The sequence below is a fragment of the Saccopteryx leptura genome, chromosome 1, assembly GCF_036850995.1.
Source record: "Saccopteryx leptura isolate mSacLep1 chromosome 1, mSacLep1_pri_phased_curated, whole genome shotgun sequence".
Lineage (NCBI taxonomy): Eukaryota > Metazoa > Chordata > Mammalia > Chiroptera > Emballonuridae > Saccopteryx > Saccopteryx leptura.
In genome coordinates this window covers 258818257-258838532 of record NC_089503.1, presented here as the reverse complement: position 1 = coordinate 258838532, position 20276 = coordinate 258818257, and the positions used below count along the sequence as shown (strand labels likewise).

General features: G+C 50.0%; 1 protein-coding gene across 1 annotated transcript in view; it reads left to right on the top strand.

Moving 5' to 3' along the window:
- CPAMD8 (C3 and PZP like alpha-2-macroglobulin domain containing 8) overlaps positions 1–20276 on the top strand; it is a 58829-nt gene that overhangs the window by 35728 nt on the left and 2825 nt on the right. Inside the window, 16 exon segments of the mRNA XM_066369592.1 lie at positions 901–985; positions 988–1052; positions 2598–2732; positions 3881–3884; positions 5510–5570; positions 8674–8905; positions 11138–11505; positions 12076–12302; positions 14051–14092; positions 14095–14240; positions 15327–15369; positions 15372–15393; positions 18710–18866; positions 18995–19069; positions 19885–19986; positions 19988–20037. Of these exon segments, the coding sequence (XP_066225689.1) occupies positions 901–985; positions 988–1052; positions 2598–2732; positions 3881–3884; positions 5510–5570; positions 8674–8905; positions 11138–11505; positions 12076–12302; positions 14051–14092; positions 14095–14240; positions 15327–15369; positions 15372–15393; positions 18710–18866; positions 18995–19069; positions 19885–19986; positions 19988–20037 (1814 nt within the window).

Here is a 20276-nt window from a genome sequence, read left to right as displayed (position 1 = left end):
CGCTCAAGCTGGTGACCTTGGGGTCTTGAACCTGGGTCCTCCGCATCCCAGTCCAATGCTCTAACCACTGCGCCACTGCCTGGTCAGGCATCTCTTGCTTTTCAACAAGTGATGAGCCTGGTGTGAATCCAGATACTCTCCCTCCATTGGGTTTATTTCTCAGTGAACCCTCTCCTTGTTGCTACTTTGGTGCACTTGGAAAGAGAGTAGTGGGCTTGGAGTCAAATTCAGAAGACCTTTGCAGCATGACTTTGTCTAGGTCCCACCTCTCCAGCTTCAGTCTTCCTGTATTCAAAATGGGCTAATGCCACTGCTGACCTAAAAATGAAAGGAATTTCAAAGTGAGAGGCAACAAGCATTTATTTGAGATCAATGAGAATAGCTATTTGGGATGTATTGATTCAGATAGAAGCCCACATAGTGTCCGATTAGGAGACAGAGGCAAAGGGTAATAATGAGTCGAGGAAGGGGAACAATGACATCAATAGAAAGAAGGCATTTCTGTTGGTGCAGATAACATGGTGATGCTAATTCTAAACAGTTTAAAAAATAAATTCAGTCCAGTAGTCATCAGTCTGGTAGTTATAATTGCTTTCTTGTTGTCTTTGCAAACAGTTCTTTGGGCACAGTGCTGCTCTAGGCCCAGTCCAAGGGTCATTGTGCCCTGTTTTAACATTGCAAAGGTTTGAGGTGTAAGACGTGGAAGGCCATTCCTCTGACGTGGCAGCTCTGGCTCTGTTTATATTATTGTTAATACCACCAATGCCTGCCTCTTAAGGTTGTCTCCCAGTGATATATGTGAAAGGAGGTTGAGTCAGGAGCATGCCCGACCCATAAGAGCCAGTTTGGGCTGAAAAGAAATCTCTAGCTGACTGATCTCCACTCCTTTCTTGCCTGTAGGTTTTCCAGGAATTGGAAGATTAGGATGTTTCTGATGCCTTCAGGGTGTCGTGGGAGGATGGACCGTTCTGGTGGGCTGGGCTGACCTTCTGAGGCTGGAGGTCTTCCTGTGGCCCTGGGGCATCACCAAGGACTCTGAGTTTGCTTTCACCGTGAGGAGAGGTGGTCTTGGAGCCCACTACCCACTTCCACAGTCCTCTCATTTTGAAACGAAGGCTGTCGGGGATACAGAGATGCGTGAGGATGGAAGCTTGCACACTTTGATTGCTGAAGAACTTGTTTGCGATTCTCCTCAATGAAAGTTCATAAGCGCACCCTCCCAAGGTGCAAAGCAAATGAGAATAGAGTGTTAGCAGCGTGGACTGACGACTTGAACCTGATAGGGAGCAGTGATGCTCAGGTGCTTTGCTGGCAGAAAACCCTTCACACTGGGAGCAGGTGGCTGTGTTCCCAGGTGGCAGGTTCACTTGCTGTGACATTTTTAGCTCCTGGCTGTCCCTCTCCTTCCTAGTTAGAAGGGCAGGAGATTGTGCCAGCAGCTGCAACATGCTCAGGTGTCAGTCTCAGTCATGCTGGGAGCCTGCATCCGCGTGCTGATGGTCTCCACTCAAGTGCATGGTCCAGCTAAACGTGCTTTCCGTCCCCGTTTTTAAATCATTTAAAAGACACCCCCCCTCCCTGTTTTTACTGTGGAATTTTTTCACAGATACAGAAAAGTTGAACAAATTTATAAACACCTTATACCTACCACCTAGATCTCATAATTAACATTTTGCTATATTAGCTTAAAATAGAATATGTATATAAAACATACAGTATATATTTGAACAAATGGCTTATTTTGCTATATTAGCTAAAAATATATTTACTACATATCTATATCTATATATCTATATTGGCTCAAAGGATGCTTCAATTACGTGTTTGTTGAATGCCTGGCGATTTAAACCCCTGAATCCTTCCAGCTTTTGGAATTAAGAGATACTGTTTCTGAGTCAAAGTAATTTTGCTTAAATTCCTATTCACAAAGCAGTCAGCCAGTCTAGGATGGGGCTGCTTCTCAATCCACTTGTTCCCAATAATTAGCAGAATGATGAAGATGATTTTAAAAGTAATCAGGGCAGCCCACAGTCATGGGCCCTTGGTCTGGCTCAGGCACTGCAACAATTGATTTTAAAAAAAATTAAGGTGAAATTCACACAACAGAAAATTAACCCATTTTAAAATAAATGATTCAGTGGCATTTAGTATAATTACAATGTTGTGCAACCACCACCTCTGTCTAGTTCCAAAACATTCCCATCACCCCAAAAGGAAAGCCATCCCCATTAGCAGTCACTCCCCATTCCTCCGGTCCCTTCCCCCAGTCCCTTCCCCCAGCCCCATTCCTCCAGTCCCTTCCCCCAATCACCTGTTCGCTTTTTGTCTCTATGGATTTGCCTGTTCTGGACATTTCATAAAAATGGAATCATACAACATGTGGCCTTTTGTGTCTGAGCCACAAATGTATTGGCTTTCCCTCTAGTCTGCCGTGGATGGTCACTGGGTGCTATGACCCCCTCAGTCTCTGTCACCAGGCCCGCAGCAGGACCATGACTCAGCAACACTGTTGGACTAGTGATGTCAGGGTGATGAGAACTGTTGGGGACATCATAGCCACTTCCCCACCGTAGGTCTGGCTGTTGTCTGCTGCCTAGGAAACAGGACTGGTGGTGATGACTGATCTAGTGAGTCTGAACCACCGGCAAGATAGCTGCCTATACACTGATGAGACTGTCCCTGCGTTCCAGCCTCACACGGGAGCCTGGTGGCAGTGGCATCCTCTGCCACCAGTGGTAATTCCAGGTAATTGCTGCTGCCTCAAGTAGGGTTTTCTAACTTCACCCTGTTGACATCTAAAGCTGGGGCCAGAGCATTCTCTGTGCTGAGTCTGTCCTATGTACTATAGGGTGTCAAACAGCATCCCTGGCCTCCACTCATCAAATGACAATAGCACCAATTTCCCCCTGTGTGACAAAAATGTCTTTAGACATTACTCAGTGGGGACAAAATTATAGCTGACTAGTGGGCTGGGGTACTGAGCACTCAGCCCCACCCTCCTAGCTCTTAGCCCTGCCTCAGTGCATAGGTTGGGGGTGTAGAGAGAAGAAGGTTCACCAGGGAGCAGATCCGCCTAGCAGCAGGGGGACCAGGGCAGGGAGGGAAGCTGGGGCTTGATCCTCCAGCCCCCAGAGACTCTGCTTAGAAAATTCTGTTACCTTTTTTCTTTCCTCCTGCTTTTCTTTCTGTCTTCCTCCTTCCTTCCTCCTTCCTCCTCCAACTCTCTGCCTTATCAAGTTGGACACCAAATAATTACTTTTCAGTCTTTCTTATTTTAACCCTGAATGTTGAAGCCTTTGAAGGCTGTGCATTTCTCTTAGAGCACTGCTTTGACTGCACCTGAGTTGCGCTGTGAAATGTTTCCATTATAGCTCAGGATATTCCCCTTCTGAGCTGTGACTTGTCTAGAAGTGTTCTAAAATTTCAGTGCTTTTTAAATGTGCTTTGTAAATTTGTTTCAAATGTGCTTTGTATCCAATGAGTATGGTCTCTTATTTTGGAAATTAACTATATGGCCAGTGTTTGTAAATGCTCATGTCTATTTGAACATCCAAACCCTCAGCATTGGGTACAGGGGTCTCTATGCATACTTTTGGTCAAGCCTACTGACGGTGGTACCCCGATCCTCCGTATCCTTACTCATTTTTTTTTAGTCAGTGAGAGGAAAGGAGGCAGAGAGACAGACTCCCTCATGCACCCTGACCGGGATCCACCCAGCAGGGCCCCTACCGGGCAATGCTCTGCCCATCTGGGGCATTGCTTGGTTGCTCTGCAACCAAGCTCTTCTTAGCACCTGAGGCAGAGGCCATGGAGCCATCCAAAGCACCCAAGGCCAACTTGCTCCAGTTGAGCCATAACTGCAGGGGGGGAGGAGAGAAAGAGAAGTGCCCTGTCTGGGAATCGAACCGGGGACATCCACACACCAGGCCTACCACTGAGCCAACTGGCCAGGGCCATCCTTACTCATTTTTGTTTGCTAACTTATCAACTACTGAGAGAGAAGTGTTCACATCAGAAGCCCCTCTGCAGTGGTTCCTGGGCACCTGCGTTCCCTGGGTTCTTCTTGCCTGGACCACACACTTAACAGGAATGGGGCAGGACCACCTGGGTCTTAATTTTCAAACTCCAAATCAGAGCGTGGGCAGGCCAGGCTCCTCCTATGGTAGTAGCACACAGAGGCATTTCAAGGATGTGGTTGGGTGAGGGAGGCAGCCACTGCCCCAGGAGCCTGGAGTGGGCACAGAACCCCCAAACCAGAAAGGCAACTGTAAAGCAATGCCTTAAAAAGCAGGTGTCTGTGTCTTTTTGTAACTGGATAACATCCTTATTCTGAGGACAAGATGTTTTTCTTAACTGTGTGCATAAAGTTAAAATTTTTTCAAACAGTATAAAAGGTTATATAATGAAATAGAAGTCTCCCACCTCCAGAGCCTTCCTTTCCTTCTTAGAGGCAATTATGGTCAATAATTTCTTAGGTATCCTAGAAATTTTTTGGTGCATATATAAGAATTTTTACTTTTTTGTGTGCATTTACAAGGATTTTTTAAAAACATAAATGGGAGAAGACTATAATACTGTTTTGTACCTCCATTTTTTTATTTTAATGGGGTGACATCAATAAATCAGGGTACATATATTCAAAGAAAACATTTCCAGGTTATCTTGTCATCCAGTTCTGCCGCATACCCATCACCCAAAGAGAGATCATCCTCCGTCACCCTCCTGTACCTCCATTTTTTAAAGTCAACAATAAGTCCTGGAGATATTCCATATCAGCACATATGGCATATGCTTACCTCACTCTTTTTCACTGATATATAATATTCCAGCATATGAATGTACTATCTTGGGATTAACTACTAATGGAGATCTTGGCTGTTTGCTAATTCTCCCAAGGCTGTCATGAACTACACCAATTGTCTGTCTTTGGATAGGTGTCTGTGGGTATTTCCAGGAGAGGTGTTACAGGTTGAAAAAATGTGACCATTTTTAGTCTTGAGAAGTTTCACTAAATTTTGAGTTGGGCTTATTATTTTTTTAAGTCAAGGGACAGTCTCTAAGGAAGGTGGACTGTGAGGCTTCTGCGGATGGACCAAGAATGAAAGGCACCCCTTAGGGAATGGGAGGGGGTACAGTGGTGAAGAGCTCAAGGTAATGGTGCAGAAAAGCATGGCAAACCCAGGGAGGGAAATTAGCAAAGGGGAGTATGTGGGGCTGTCCCTATGCCCTTCTTACCTACTAAACTCAGGATATGAAACACCACTATCCTTTTAAGGTGACTCTGCCAAGCCTTTGATGCCTCAGCTCTAGCCCTAATCAAGTAGAATGTTAAACCTGCCAAGTAAAAGAATTAGCATGTTATATCCCAGTTGAGTAGAATGTTAACTGACAAGTGAATTAACATGTTATATCCTAATCAAGTAGAATGTTAACCTGCCAGGTAACAGAATTGTTATGTCAATAAAACTTTAATCACTTAAAAAAAATTTTTTTTTTATTTTCCATGGAGCAGAGATGAGGAAAAGGACCTTCTTCCCAGAAACATGGATTTGGCACTGCCTCGACATCAGGTGCGGTAAGACTCCTTTCCTTTGCCGTCTCTGTGAACTAACTCGGAGGCACACACGTAAGTCCGGATTGTTCCCAGTGGATTTGCCTGCAGATCCGACACCCACATCTGAGGAAGACACCGGACACTTTTTTCTAACACATAAAACTCAAAGCTGTGAAGTCAATCTTGAATCCCACTGCAGCTTCAGACATCTGCCAATGAAATATAAAATGCATGGGCTTTATGCCTCTTATGACTCCCTCTAGGGGTAACTCTTTCCATGGTGTTTGCATAACAAGCTCATTAAAACAATTACAGTTTGCCTCACCAGGCGGTGGCGCAGTGGATAGAGTGTCGGACTGGGATGTAGAGGACCCAGGTTCGAGACACCGAGGTCACCAGCTTGAGCGCGGGCTCATCTGGTTTGAGCAAAAGCTCACCAGCTTGGACTCAAGGTCGCTGGCTTGAGCAAGGGGTTACTCAGTCTGCTGTAGCCCCACAGTCAAGGCACATATGAGAAAGCAATCAATGAACAACTAAGGAACCGCAACGAAGAATTGATGTTTCTCATCTCTCTCTGTTCCTGTCTGTCTGTCCCCATGAACTCAACCCCATCTACCTCCTCCTCACTCCTCAGGGGACTTGGACTCCTGCCCTAATACCAGGCTCCTTTTATCAGCACATTTCCTTCCCACATTTTTTTCTCCTCTTAGCTCTCCTTGAAGCAGCAGTGCCCTGCCAAATTCCTGCCAGGCGCAGCTGGCTTTTTATTTTGATGCTCAGGGTAAGAACACCAGTGGGAGCAGTAGAAAGAGGGGTGGCCTGCGCTGGGAAACCAGTGAGGCACGAAAGTTCTGACCCCCCGAACCAGGTCCCCCTTCAAGGCACGCAGTGCCACAGGGTACACAGCATGTGCTCAGCACAGAATGGAGCACACCGCTGGGGGTTCCTCAGGCTGCTTCCCAGATGTGTGTGCCCACATTATGGGAAGGCTGAACTCCTGGTCACAAGAGATCTAGATGATTGCATTTTGCTCTGGACCCAGATTTAAAATGGCCTATCTGGCCGCCATCATTCAAATGTATCTGCTTTCTGGGTGCTGGGTGATGGTTTTGGTGCAGGATGGTGTCTTGAATAAGGTGTGCAGGGTCCCCTGATTCACAGAATTTATGATTTATGCCCTAAGAAGTGTCATGGGGCTGGTGTTCTCATGGGGGGCCAGGCAAGGGGTGCGAGAAGCAGAAGAGGAACCCTTTGGAGAAGCTAGGGGTCTCCCAGGGCAGATGGAGCCCAAGCTGAGCCCCACAAGGTGGATAAACAAGAAAGGGAAGGACATCCAGGTGGAAGAACCAGGATGGGCAAGAGCGGGAGCTGGGCGAGGCTGGTGGGTTTGTTTCCACAAAGTTGCAGTGAGCTGGCCAGGGCCAAGAAGAGGGTGTAGGGGTGTGAAGGCCCATGGGCTGTGGTGGGGATGTGGAGAGCCACAGAGGTCTGCAACCACGGATTTGAGACCTAAGATTGGAGATGTCCCCTCCCTATCTGTTGATCGTGACGATATGAAACCATGAAAGTTCTGCCAAATGGGAAGAGGCTGAGCTTGAGCTGTAGAGGGGGTGGCAGCGTGTGACCCTCCCAGAGGGGACAACAGACACCACAGGCAATGTGGGGCCTGACAGGCAGTTTGGTCTCGGCATGCTGTAGCCTGTGATGTCTGGCTGCCCAGAGGACAGAGGCGGAGCGGGCAGGTGAGGAGCAGCAGCCTGGCTCCCTGCCAGGTCAGGTGCCATTCCAGCTTCGATTCTGGGGCTTCTCCTCAGGCTGAGGGTGTTTTTTAAATTTTTATTTATTGACTTTAGAGAGAGAGGAAGGGAAAGAGAAAGGAGACAGAAACATTGATCTACTCCTGTCTGTGCCCTGACTGGGGATCAAACTGGCAACCTCTGTGGTTTGAGGGATGCTCTAACCAACCAAGCTGTCTGGCCAGGGCCGGGTTGTAGGTTTTATTTTCCAGTGATCATTTTTGCACCAAATACTAAGACAAATCTCAAAAAGAGATCCTGGAAATGAAAAGGAGACCACAGAGTTTGTCCCCAGAGCCAATCTAGAGGGATCGATGTGCCATTGGTGGGGGCAGGGAGAATCTGGTGTGCGTCTTTGTGTCATTTCAGATTTCCTAGTGTGATGTCAACAAAGGTTAAACAGAAACAGGTGGAGTTCATTTGAATTATAATTTATGTGTGTCCAAAATATTGTTGTTTCATGTAATCAACTTAAGTTATGGATAGGACATTTTATGTTTTTTCTTTTTTTTGGGGGGGGGGGGGTACTATAGCAATTTCCTCGGCCTGCCGTAACAAAATAGCACAACCTGGGAGACTTAAAATAATAGAAATCTATTTTCTCATGGTTACAGAGGCCAAACTCCAAGGTCAAGGTGTTGGCAAGGTTGAGCTCCCTCTGGGGGTTTTAAGGGACGGTCCTTCATTATCTCTTTCAGCTTCCAGGGGCTCCAGGGGCTCCTTGGTTTGTGGCCACATGAGCCCAATCTCTGCCTCCATCTTCTTGTGGCTTTCTGCCATGTGTCTGTCTTGTCTTCACATGGCCTTTTCTCTCTGTATCAGAATTTCCCTCTTCTTATAAGGACACCTCTCATTGTATTAGGGACCATCCTACTCCCGCATGACCTTATGTTAAGTAGTTACTTCTGCAAAGACCCGTTTCCAAGTAAGGCCACATTCACAGGTACCAGGGGTCAGAATGTAGGCATTCCTTTCTACGATGCATGAGCATTCCTTAAGTGACTGGTCCCCTTGATTTAGCGTCTTTCTCCCCTAAACTGGATGGAGCACACACTGCTAAAGTTTCTACCTCTGAACCTGAATTTAGGGGGAAGAGCTGTATCCAGAGTCGCCTTCAGAGCCATTCATGTTTCTGATTACAGAGTGAGAGCAGAGGGATGGCTTTCTGCTGTCTCACACTCCGTGGTGCCTTCAATGATTATTTCCAAGCTGCAGGGGACACCTCCCCGAGCCCTGAGGCCACGTGGCTAGAGTCATCGGTTCCCACCTAGCCGTGCAACAGGGCCCTGGAGAAGGCCCCACAGGTTGTCCGTCTTTCTACAGTGACCCGTCCGGCGAGGAGACGTTCAGTGTGCAGGTCCCTGACTCCATCACCAGCTGGGTGGGCGAGACTATGGGGCTGTCCTCTGTGTGGGGCCTGGGCATCGCCAGGCCCTCCCAGCTGAAGACCTTCAAGCCCTTCTTTGTGGACTTCACGCTGTCCCCTCACGTGGTCCACGGGGAGCAGGTCAAGATTCCACTGAGCATCTACAACTACATGGGCGTCTGCACGGAGGCACTGAACTTGCCCCCTTCACAGCCTCTCCTGTTATAGGAGCAGCATCCATGGTGTCAGGGGGTGCGTGATGGGGTCATCCTGGGGTGGTTGGAGGGGGCATTGCACCTCTGCTGTCACAGAGGCAGGGCTGAGATGGGGTCATCCTGTGGGGCTGTGGGCTAAGCATCTAGGATATTGAGGAGATATAGGAGATGGGGTTATCCTGAGGGACAATGGAGACAATAAGTCCTGGAGATATTCCATATCAGCACATATGGCATATGCTTACCTCACTCTTTTTCACTGATATATAATATTCCAGCATATGAATGTACTATCTTGGGGACAACCATGAGCCAGAGTGAGGGCTGGGCATCTGTCACACAGAAAGTGGAGACATACAATTGCAGGGAGTGGTCAGGAGTAGAGCTGTTGTCAGACCCTGGGGTGAGGAGGTCCAGGGAAGGGAAGACTTAGGGTGACATCAGGGGAATGAGGGAGTCCCTGGCACAACAGGGTAGGAATGGGGAATTAAAGCGAGTTCCAGAAGGTGTGGGATCCTGGGTCTACTTTGACCCTCCCTTAAATGAACATTATACCTGCACATTGGTCCATGAGCACAAAATGAGTACAGAGAGTGCCCCACGGTAGAGTAGTCAGAGAAGGGCCGTCTCTCCTCTCCCCATACAGATCCTGCCTGAGAAGCCATTCAGCTTAGAGCTTGGGCCAGGCTGGGCACTAGACAATCACCTGGGGACTTTGCCAGGAGGCAGAGCTGAGGACCTCGAGTCCTTGGGTGATGTCCACCATTCAGATGAACCACCTCCCCATTGCCAAGGCATCCAGTGAATGTGTATTCTGAATACTACTCCTTAATTAGACTGGTGTTTTATTATACAAAGACGTTTCTCCTAGGCAGTGGCTTGTCTTTTCATTCTCTTAATAGTGTCTTTCAAAGAGCAGAAGTTCTTTATTTTGATGGGGTCCAATTTATCAATTTTCCCTTTTATGAATTTTTTTTGTTGTATCTAAGAAATCTTTGCCAAATCTTCTCAAAGTTTAACAGTTTAGGTTTCACAGTTATAAAATAGCTATGAGCCTTTTGAGTTAATTTTTGGAGACCATGCAAAGTATAGATCAAAGCTCATTTTTCTGCATTTAGATTCCCAGTGGTTCCAGCACCACCTCTTGAAAAGAGTTCTCTTTCTCTGTGGAATCGCCTTCATAGCTTGGTTGAAAGTCAGTGTTCACACATGTGTGGGTCCCTCTCTGGACTCCCTGCTCTGTTCCATTGAGTATTTGTCTATGTTGACACTAAAACTACACCATGTGATTCCTGTAGCTTTCGAGTAAGTCTCAGTGTCAGATGGGGTATGTCCTCAACTTGACTCTTACCAAAGTTGTTTCTTCTAGGTCCTTGGCATTTCTAGGTAAATTTTAGAATCAGCTTTGCCATTTCTCCCAAGACCCTACTTGGATTTTGTTGGGGTTGTATCACATCCATAGATTAATATCTTGGCAATATTGTCTTCAGATCCAAAAACAGTCTGGCTCTCTACTGACTTAGGTCTTCCTTAGTTTCAGCAGCATTTTGCAGTTTCCAGGTCTTCTGCATCGTTTATAGGAATTATCCCTGTGAGCGTTTCATCTTTTCTGTGCTATTGGAAAAGTGTTGTTAAGCCAACAGTTGTTAAGATGGAGGTGGAGGCCCTGGCCGGTTGGCTCAGTGGTAGAGCTTCGGCCTGGCGTACGGAAGTCCCGGATTCGATTCCCCTCCAGGGCACACAGGAGAGGCGCCCATCTGCTTCTCCACCCCTCCCCCTCTCCTTCCTCTCTGTCTCTCTCTGCCCCTCCCGCAGCCAAGGCTTGGAGCAAAGATGGCCCGGGCGCTGGGGATGGCTCCTTGGCCTCTGCCCCAGGCGCTAGAGTGGCTCTGGTTGCAACAGAGCGACGCCCCGGAGGGGCAGAGCATCGCCCCCTGGTGGGCATGCCGGGTGGATCCCGGTCGGGCGCATGCGGGAGTCTGTCTGACTGTCTCTCCCCGTTTCCAGCTTCAGAGAAATACCAAAAATAAATAAATAAATAAATAAATAAATAAATAAATAAATAAATAAATAAAAAATATGGAGGTGGACGAGAGCCACAGCGAGGCCTTCACCCTGGGGGTCTCGCACAGTGCCCTGGAGTCTTCCTGCATTGCTAGCTGAGCCACAGTGAGACCCACTCACCATTGTCCCAACTCTGCTCCAGGAACAGGCACAGGGAGGTGGGTGCCTTCAGGTGCCACACAATGCCCGTCTTCCTTTCTCCTGTCCAGAGAGAGTTCATATCTCCATGCCCAACAAGTACGAGTTCCAGGACGTGCAGCGGCCACAGCTCCTCACTTGTTTTGACCTGGCTGTGCGAGCCCACATTGATGCCCACATGGCCTTGTCCCCCAGGCCCCAAGACACAGCAGGGATGATTGCGATTGTCCTGGGGGGACACCAGAACACCAGGTCCTGGATATCCACCAGCTAGATGGGCGAGCCCGTGGCCAGCACACACACGGCCAAGATCCTCTCCTGGGATGAGTTCAGAACATTTTGGATCAACTGGCATGGCGGACTTATCCAGGCATGGCTGGGCTAGCCTGGGCAGGCATGGGAACCTTGCGTTTCTCTGATATCTGCTGCTTCCTGCTCTGAGTCTGACTCTTGTGCGGGATGGGGAGGAGGGAGGGTGAACACAGGGTACCACCTCAAGTAGCTCACAGTCTTCTTGGAGTTGCTTACAAAAAAACCATGGTGAGACCTATGGCAGAGTACACACCTGGGGATCTGGGAGTTGAAGGGTGGGGAGGAGGTTACAGAGAAAGGAAGTGCATATGAGCAGGTAAAATGGGGACTGGGGGCACTTTCTGAGCCAAGCAGAGGGGACATACTGAAGGAACAGCTAACACGACTTCCTAAGAGAGGGACATAGCCAGACTGGGCAAACCAGAGCAAAGGATGTTCCAGGCAAAGGGAACGACATATACAAAGGCCCAGAGGTTCCAGGGAGCCTGAACGCTTTGGAACTGTACACACCATGCTTGTGTTTCTGTTGCCCATTTAATGGGTAGGGTGACCTTTAGTTTCTCTGACCATGGCCCTGTCGCCAGTGTCACTGCTGCCTGAGCACCACTGCATACTTCCAGCAGCCTTGACCTCTTTTTCTCCAGGTTGGCGATGGTCCGAACCATCCAATGAGAGTGTCATTATGACCTGGGTCCTCCCCCAGGCACCAGAGGTCCAGTTCATTGGCTTCTCCATTGGCTGGGGATCCACGGGCAAGTTCCGCGTCTAGAGGAAGATGGAGGTGGATGAGAGCTACAGCGAGGCCTTCACCCTGGGGGTCTCGCACAGTGCCGTCCCTGCGTCTGCTTCCATCATAGGTGTGTCTGCTCCACAGCCTGGCTTGGGAGGACAGGGGCAAGTCCCAGAAGGCAAGGTGGTTACTTCAGGCTCAGTCACACACTGGGAGTAGCTGGGAACCTGTGTCCCTGGGGCCCCTCGCAACACCACTCACCTGACAAGCAGTTTCTAGTGCCTCCGTGCTGGGCTTTAGGGGCAGACTCAGAGATGACCCCAACCCTGCCCTTGAGGAGGACCCTGGCTAAGAAGTCAGGTCCACAACTACTCAGTTGTGGGGTGGCCCCAAGGGGCAGGTGGTACACTCCAGGAGCAAGGGGTCCGGGGCGATATGTAAAGAAGGCCAAAGGCCAGGAGGAGCCAGGTTAGTACAAGGCGGGAAGTGGGGGTCCTGGAGTTCTCAGTGAGAAGGGCAGGCATTCAGAACATCGGTTAAGCAGGGTAAGAGGCTGTGACCAGCGGTCTCTTGGCTCTGGGCTGTCCTTCATAGCCTAGGCATGCGAGTGGAAAGTGAGGACTGTGGGATCAATCTAATGCTGGGAGTTAGAAGGGCGGAGAGAAGGTAAGAGGCCAGGAGGGGGCATATAGACCTGAATGAGGTCTCGGGTCTCTCTGACATCTGAAAGAGGGATCATGGGGCTCAGACAGGTTGGTGGTTGTGGCTGATCAGAAGTTATCGGAGGTTATGATTTCTGAAGCATGAGGTCAAGTCAGTGGTGGTTGAGATGTGAGTGGCCCAGAAGGAGGTGAGGGGCGTCTGTGTGGAGGCATACGACAGAGACGGAAAGGAGGTGAAGGCTGGACCCGTGGGCCAGTGCCTTCAGCACAGCAGGGTGGAAGGGCGGAGAAGAAGCTGGGAAACCCAGAGGAAGTTGATGAGAAAGAAGCCATGGGAGGAGGCTGCAGGAGCAATGGCAGCCTCAGTGGGAAAGGCCAGAGAAGGAAAAGGAACAGTGGGGTTTCCAGAGGGCCCATCAGCAATTTTGGAGGCAGACAGAGTGCTGAAGGGATGGGAATACAGGAGACCAGAAACAAAAGAAAAAAAAAGAACTTTAAAATGTACCAACAAACTACACAAGAATGAAAACTTTTATTAAAAATCTAAATACTTATGATTAAGGGGAAAATTGCATTTTATATTAGAAGTCAGAAAAAATATTTAGAGTAATTTAGAATACAATGACTGTATTGATGCATTAATATTTGTGAGATGCAGCAAAGTCATATTTACAGGGAAATCCATATACTTGAATGCACCTGTTTAAAAAGCCAGAAAGAGGCCTGACCTGTGGTGGCACAGTGGATTAAGTGTTGACCTGGAATGCTGAGGTCGTGGGTTTGAAACCCTGGGCTTGCCTGGTCAAGGCACATATGGGAGTTGATGCTTCCTGCTCCTCCCTCCTTCTCTTTCTCTCTCTCTCCTCCCCCCTCTAAAATAAATAAAATCTAAAAAAAATAAAAATAAAAGCCAGAAATAAAAAAGCATTTAGCCTAATGAAGAGGCAGAGAGAGAGCGAGCCCCTGAGTTAAAACTAAGGCACAGAGAGGGAGGTGTGCCGGAGATGGCCCCCAGAGCAGGGAGCCCCCAGAGCTGGGAGTCTGAGTGGGCAGGGTTGCAGTCCAGTCTCAAAGGGCAGCACTAGCGGTCAGAGGTGGGGTGGCCAGTGTTCAGCCGCAGATGGGCTCCCACCTCTGAGGACAACTGTGCTCAGCCAGCCAGGGCAACAGGCAAGGCCAGCTCCCAGCTTGGCCTTCTTCTCCTTCTCACCAGGAGACATCGTGGGGCCCACCCTGAACCACCTCAGCGTCCTCCTGCACTGCCCTTTGGCTGTGGAGAGCAAAACATGGTCCACTTTGCACCCGGTGTCTTTGTCCTGAAGTACCTTCAGGAAACCCAGCAGCTCAGCCCCGAAGTGGAAAGAGAGACCACTGATTACCTGGTACAAGGTACTGGGGGAGCTGCCTAGGTTGAGGTGTGGGGAGGAAGGCAGCCACGACTGTTCTGGGAACAGCCTGCACTGGGTGGACAGGCTGGAGGGCAGGAAGTGCAGGAACGAGGCCTCCCTGGACATTGTCAGCGGAGCCTGGCATCCATAGCTATTAGGACAAGGCTCTGAGTGCTCGTAACCAGCCATGGGGAAAGGAACAGCAATTGTTTTTAAATGTTGATTTTTTTTTAACAAGAGCAATAATAATAACATTATAAGAAACATTTAGGATAGAAAAAAACTTGCCTATAATGCCCCCTGTCGGGCTTAGATCTGGGTTTGCTTTCCTGCCCCCAGCAGCACAGGTTGGGGGGGGGGGTGCTTGGTATCACAGCATCCACAGTGTGTCCCTGCCCTGTGCTGTGTGAGCTTCCCCTGGGGGAAGCTGTGGTTCTTTCTGTGCGTGTGGCTGTGTAGAGGGACCACAATCAGCGTGTCTGTTGACAGGCCCTGGAGCAGTTTCCAGGTCAGGACTTTTAGAATGATGCTGCCATGAATTGTCCCGTTTGTGGGCTAGGCAAAGACACATCTGAGTATCACTGGCATGGGGTTTCAGGGTCTCAGGATCTGTTCAGTTTGTAATCACTTTTGAGGCTTACGCAGCCCATGCTCCCTGCTGCCCTCACAGTAAGACTGAAGTCCAGCTTGGGGCCCCAGTGGTTGCCTGGTTTCCCTCCCACCCTCCCGTCCCTCCTTGCTCTCCTGCTCTGGCTACTCTGGCGCCTTCCGTTCTCCTAGCACACCAAGCTCCGGCTCCATTGGGTAGAACAGTCCCCTCCCCACCCAACGGTGTCACCTTGAAATAGTGTACTTCACTGACTACCAGGCATGACTGGGGGCTGGTGTGTGACCAGGAGTCATAGAGGGGTGATGTCAGGAAAACCGAGAGAAATAAAGCAGACGTTTCAGCTACTTCTGAGGTGACATGGGACAGTTTCAGGGATCTCAGATGTGGCTGTGGCATTGTTTGAGGGTCCCGGAGCTGGGCATTGGCTGGTCTGAGCTGGGCCACTCAGCAGGATGTTGTCACCTGGGCTAATCCACAGGCTGCCAGCGCAGCTGACCTGTAAACACGAGGATGGCTCCTGCAGTGCCTTCGGGGAGGGGACACATCAGTGAGCATGTGGTGAGTCCCCTCTCAGCACTGCCGCAGAGACTCCTCCCTCTGCAGCCCTGGCCTGGCATCCGGCACAGCGAGGTCCGGACACTCAGTGCCTGGTCCCCTAGGGTGACAGGGAGCCAGTCTGGGAAATGGAGACGGCATGGTCCCAGTTCCAGAGTTCAGAGGGGTGAATGCGGGAGGCTCTGCCTGACCTTGTGTGCGATGGGAGTGGTGGTGACAATTACTGTTACTCTTTTGGCTGTTGTCATTGTTGCCATAGCACCTGGGCACGCTGGGCCTCCTCAGAGAACAGGGATGACCCCCGAACATAAAGGGATGGGCTGGGAGAGGCAGTGATTTTCAACCTTTGTTTCTCACGCACTCATAAACTAATTACTAAAGAAAAAGGGGCCCTGACCTCTTCTTCTTTAGTAACTAATTTATTTGTGCCATAAGATGAAAATGGTTGTATTTAGTCAGGGGCACTGACCTTAGTAATTAGTGTGTGTTTGTGCCATGAAAAACAAAGGTTGAAAATCACTGGGCCAGACCACACTGCCTTGAGGCCTGGGTCAGGATGTGCGGGAGGCGTGGCCTGGGGTCCTGTTTCCCTTAAAAGCCGCTCCCTTGGACTTTTAGAGTGATTAAGGCAGGGAGAGCCCAGTGAGGAGCTGGGCACACCTACGTCTTGTTTCCTGGGATCTGTGGACCATGGCAGTTTGTGGCATCATCCTGTATTTACTTCAGCTACTTTGGGGTTTACAGAGACTGTGGGGCACCCCCAACTGTCCCCAGGGGCCCTCCCTCTCCCAAAGCACCAACCTGGAAGCACCTGCAGCAGCTGTAGGCATGGAGACTGCCCTGTCCTTAAGCCAACAGTGTCCATTGCCAGCCACAGTGCCTGGGACTGGAGGAGTGGGGACACACCTGGTTGAGCCCTGAAGTATGCAGCGTCACTCACTTGGCTCCCAGTTTTGGTCCCAGGTCCTACCTTGTTGACAGCCCTTGATTCAAGACCACAGTAATACCCTGGCAAGCAGAGGCCCCCTGCCTGGCACTGGATGGCCAAAGCCACTGACTCATTCTTTGAAAGCTGGCCAAGCCCCAGCAGCCCCTAGAGGCCTCCGCAGTTAGAAACACTGGGGATATGCACACAGTATGAGCAAGACCAATTTCACCGTGGTTATGAAGATGTAACACCCTGAAGCTTCTCCCACTCCCCACCCCTTGTGAAAGGTCCCTTTAGGATGAGGCTACAGAAAGCACAGGCAGTAGCAGCAGCGTCCACCCTGGAGCTGCAAAAAGCAGGTTGTGTCTCTCCTCAGTTGAGTGGCCTTAGATTACATGCCAAACTCTCTGAGCTTGTTTCCTTACCATACATCCCTCTCAAGACTGGGATTCAAGAAGCAATGGGATAAGGATGTGGGCCTGCTCAGTGCAGTGCCAGGTATCCGTTAAGGTGGACACCCTGTTAGTGCCTCTACCTAAATACTTGGCTGGGAAGATCCAGCTTTGAAGCCTTAAAACTCAGCATCTGTTACAGATGGTTTCCCGTGCATCCAATGTTGATTTATTCATTCATTTGTTCATTCAACAAGTGCTGTGTGCCAAACCACATTCTTAGTTTTACAGTCGATGGACCAATGTTCCTAGAGTTCACATTCAGGCTCACTCTTGGTGTTTTTGTACATTCTGTGGGTTTGGACAAATGTACAATGTCACAGAACTACCGTTACAGGGTCGTTGGCAGTACTTCCACTGCTCCAGACATCCCCTGTGCTCTGCCTGTTTGTCCCTGCTGCTCCTTCCACCCCAACCCTGGCAGCCACTGATCTTTTGACTCTCTCCATAGTTTTGCCTTTTCCAGGATGTCATAGACTTGGAACCAGACAGTCTGTGCCCTTTTCAGACTTGCTTCGTTTGCTTAGCAATATATATCAATATATATTCTGCCGTGTTGTCTCATGGCTCAATAGCTCATTTCTTTATGTTCCCTTATAGGGATGTACCAGCTTGTTCATCCCTGTCTGTGTTTTAAAAGTGGAAAAGTAAAGAGAACCATGTAGCAGAATGTGGGAATTCCACAGCTCTCAGCACGTGGGCAGCTGAATTCTGTCTTGGCCCCCATTCCTGCCGATCACACGGATTTGGAACTTCCCTCTGGTGGCTGCGTGCACTGCAAGCCGTGGGGCAGGGCAGGGCAGGCCTGGGAGATGGGAGCCAGGGAATGACCTAAAGCTAAGGACAGATAACAGTGACAAAGGCAGGGCTGTAGAGGGTCCAGTAGGAATCCTGGAGGTCCAGAGGCACCCATCCCAGAGTGGGGGTGTCTGGAAGGTTTACTTTGAGGAGAAACCCTGTGCTGAGCATTCAGAGACAAGGGGGACCTCATTCTGTGAGGAGGGATGGTGCATTCAGGGCTTGGATGGAGTAACTGAAGCTACTGGGTTGGTGGGTTGTTTTTGGTTGTAAGCAATAGAAAACTGGCTGAAAAGCAATTCTTTTTTTTTAAATCTTTATAAAATTTTTTTATTGATTGATTTTAGCCAGAGAGGAAGGGAGAGAGAGAGACAGAGACAGAGACAGGAACATCAAATTCTTCCTGTATGTGCCCTGACCAGGGATCAAACTGGTAACCTCTGCACTTTGGGTCGATGCTCTAACAAATGGAACTATCCAGCCAGGGCAAAAAGCAATTCTGAATGTCAGTTTACATCTCAGCACCGAGGAGGCTCCAGGGCTGGCCAGCCCCACAATGCATCAGGACCCCTGGTTTTTCCTTCAGTTCCTGTGGACTCCTTCAGCATGGCAGCTTATCCCTCGTGGTAGCAAAATGGCTGTAGCTGCTCCCAGCATCACTTCATGTGCCTGTTCCAAAACCATTAGCAGGCCTGGGGACTGGAATGTCCGTAAGCATGGCTGGATAGGTATCCAGCATCTAAGGCACCTGGCTGCCAGTTTCTAAGCAAGACCAGGGATCTCTTGGCAACACTGGGGATCTCTTGGGGAAAGGTTTTGGAGGTATAATAAGGAAGGTCTTCTGCACATGGCATGGGGAGGTGGGACTGGACCAGTTCACAGCAAGGCCCGAGTGCCAGGCAAGGAGCAGACCTCGGTGCTGCTCGGGTGGGAGGGCCCAGTAAGGAGACTAGGCTCCCATCACTGGGCCAGCAGGGTGCCCACACACTTCCACCCAGTGTGCTCGACAGCCCTGCCAGGGCAGACTGGACTCACCTGTCTAACACGAGGAAGTGGAGGCCCAGGGAGACTTGAAGAGCATGCCGCAGTCCCTCTGGGGGCATGTGGGAGATGACCGCAGCCCCTCTTGGTTCTGTTCCAGGCTCACTGCCTTTGTCCTGAAGTCCTTTGCCCAGGCACACAACTTCATCTTCATTGACCCATGGGAGCTGGCAGCTGCCAAGGGTTGGATTGTTAGACAGCAGCAGGCAGACGGCTCCTTCCCAGCTGAAGGCAAGATTTTAAATAAGGACATCCAGGTGAGTGACTTCTCAGGCCCCCATTTGCTGCCTTGGGCCTGCCCTGCCTGCTCCTGGTGCTGCCTGGGGCCTGTGCAGTGGGGGCTGTCCCCTCTGGCTTTGGGTAAAGCCTTGGAATCCTTTTGCAGGGCGGGATCCACGGCATAGTCCCACTGACGGCCTGCGTGGCAGCTGCACTCCCGGAGATGAATGTGGTCTCAGAGGTGAGCAGGGGGACTGGGCGATCAGGCCTGAGAATTGAGCACATGATTTCCCCTGCAGGCCTTGTGTGGGTCAGGCCTAGAGTCTGGTTCGCCTGCTGTGTTGTCCCTGGATGTGCCCCAGGAGGTACATCTTGACACCACACCTTTGTAGCCGTTCCCATGCCTTGTCCTGGTCTAGAGGTGGAAAGCTGTGGGAGAGCCTACTTTCTGCAATTTTCATGACACCAAAGCAGAGTCATCTTAAGTCCTTGGCTCCACCGGTGCCCCAGGAACACCATTGCTGCTCATTTGCTAAATTCATTAATGCTCCAATCACTCATTTTTTCCATTTAACCATTAGTATTGGGCAGTTTCCCTGAACCTAGCTCATCACTGGACAATGTTCTGGGTTTCTTCCCTCCAGCAGTTCACATTGGGCTGGGGTGAGTGTGAGCAGGGTTGGTGAACTTTCTGGAGGAGGCAGCAATGGATTTGAGACCTTGAAGATGAGAAAAGCCTGAGTGGTGGGTCTTAGAAGCCAGCTTGGTGATAATGTGGGGTGGGGTGAGGCAGCCAGGGCTCTGCCTGTTTTGCCCAGAGCTTCTCTGGGTTGATCTGCTATGCTCAGACTTCATTTGGAAAAGGTTGATTCCAACATAAAAGAACGGAAGTGAGTTTTGAAAACTGGGGCTGCATACGACTCCAGAAAGATGAAAACAAAGGCTGGGAGCCATTCAGCATTCTCCTCCAGCACACCAGGGAACCTACAGGCAGGGTGGTGGGCGGGGTGGGGGCAGAGTGGCCTCCCAGGGCTCTACTTTCCACCCACCCCACAGGAGGAGGGGGCTGCCCTTGCCAGAGTGCAGCACTTCCTGGAGTTGAGTGTAGCCCTGACCTTGGACCCTTACAGCAGTGTTCTGACCGCCCATGTGCCTACGTGCCTACATGCTGACCCTGCTCCGCAGCCCAGCAGCCCCTGTGGCCCTGCAGTAGGTGTCTGTCCACCCCCCCACCCCCCACCCCCGCCCCTCGCCACCACTCTGTGGCCACAACGTGGGGCCTAGCCATTATGGGCCCCAGGAAGCAGTTCATGAACACATGCATGGAGTAAGGAGACATCTTTTGCTCTCTTTATTTTGTTTATTATATTATTCATTATTGCCTGAGTGTCACTTTCTTCCCCAATGAGATAAGGAACACTGACGCCACCAGCACCAGGGAGAACACT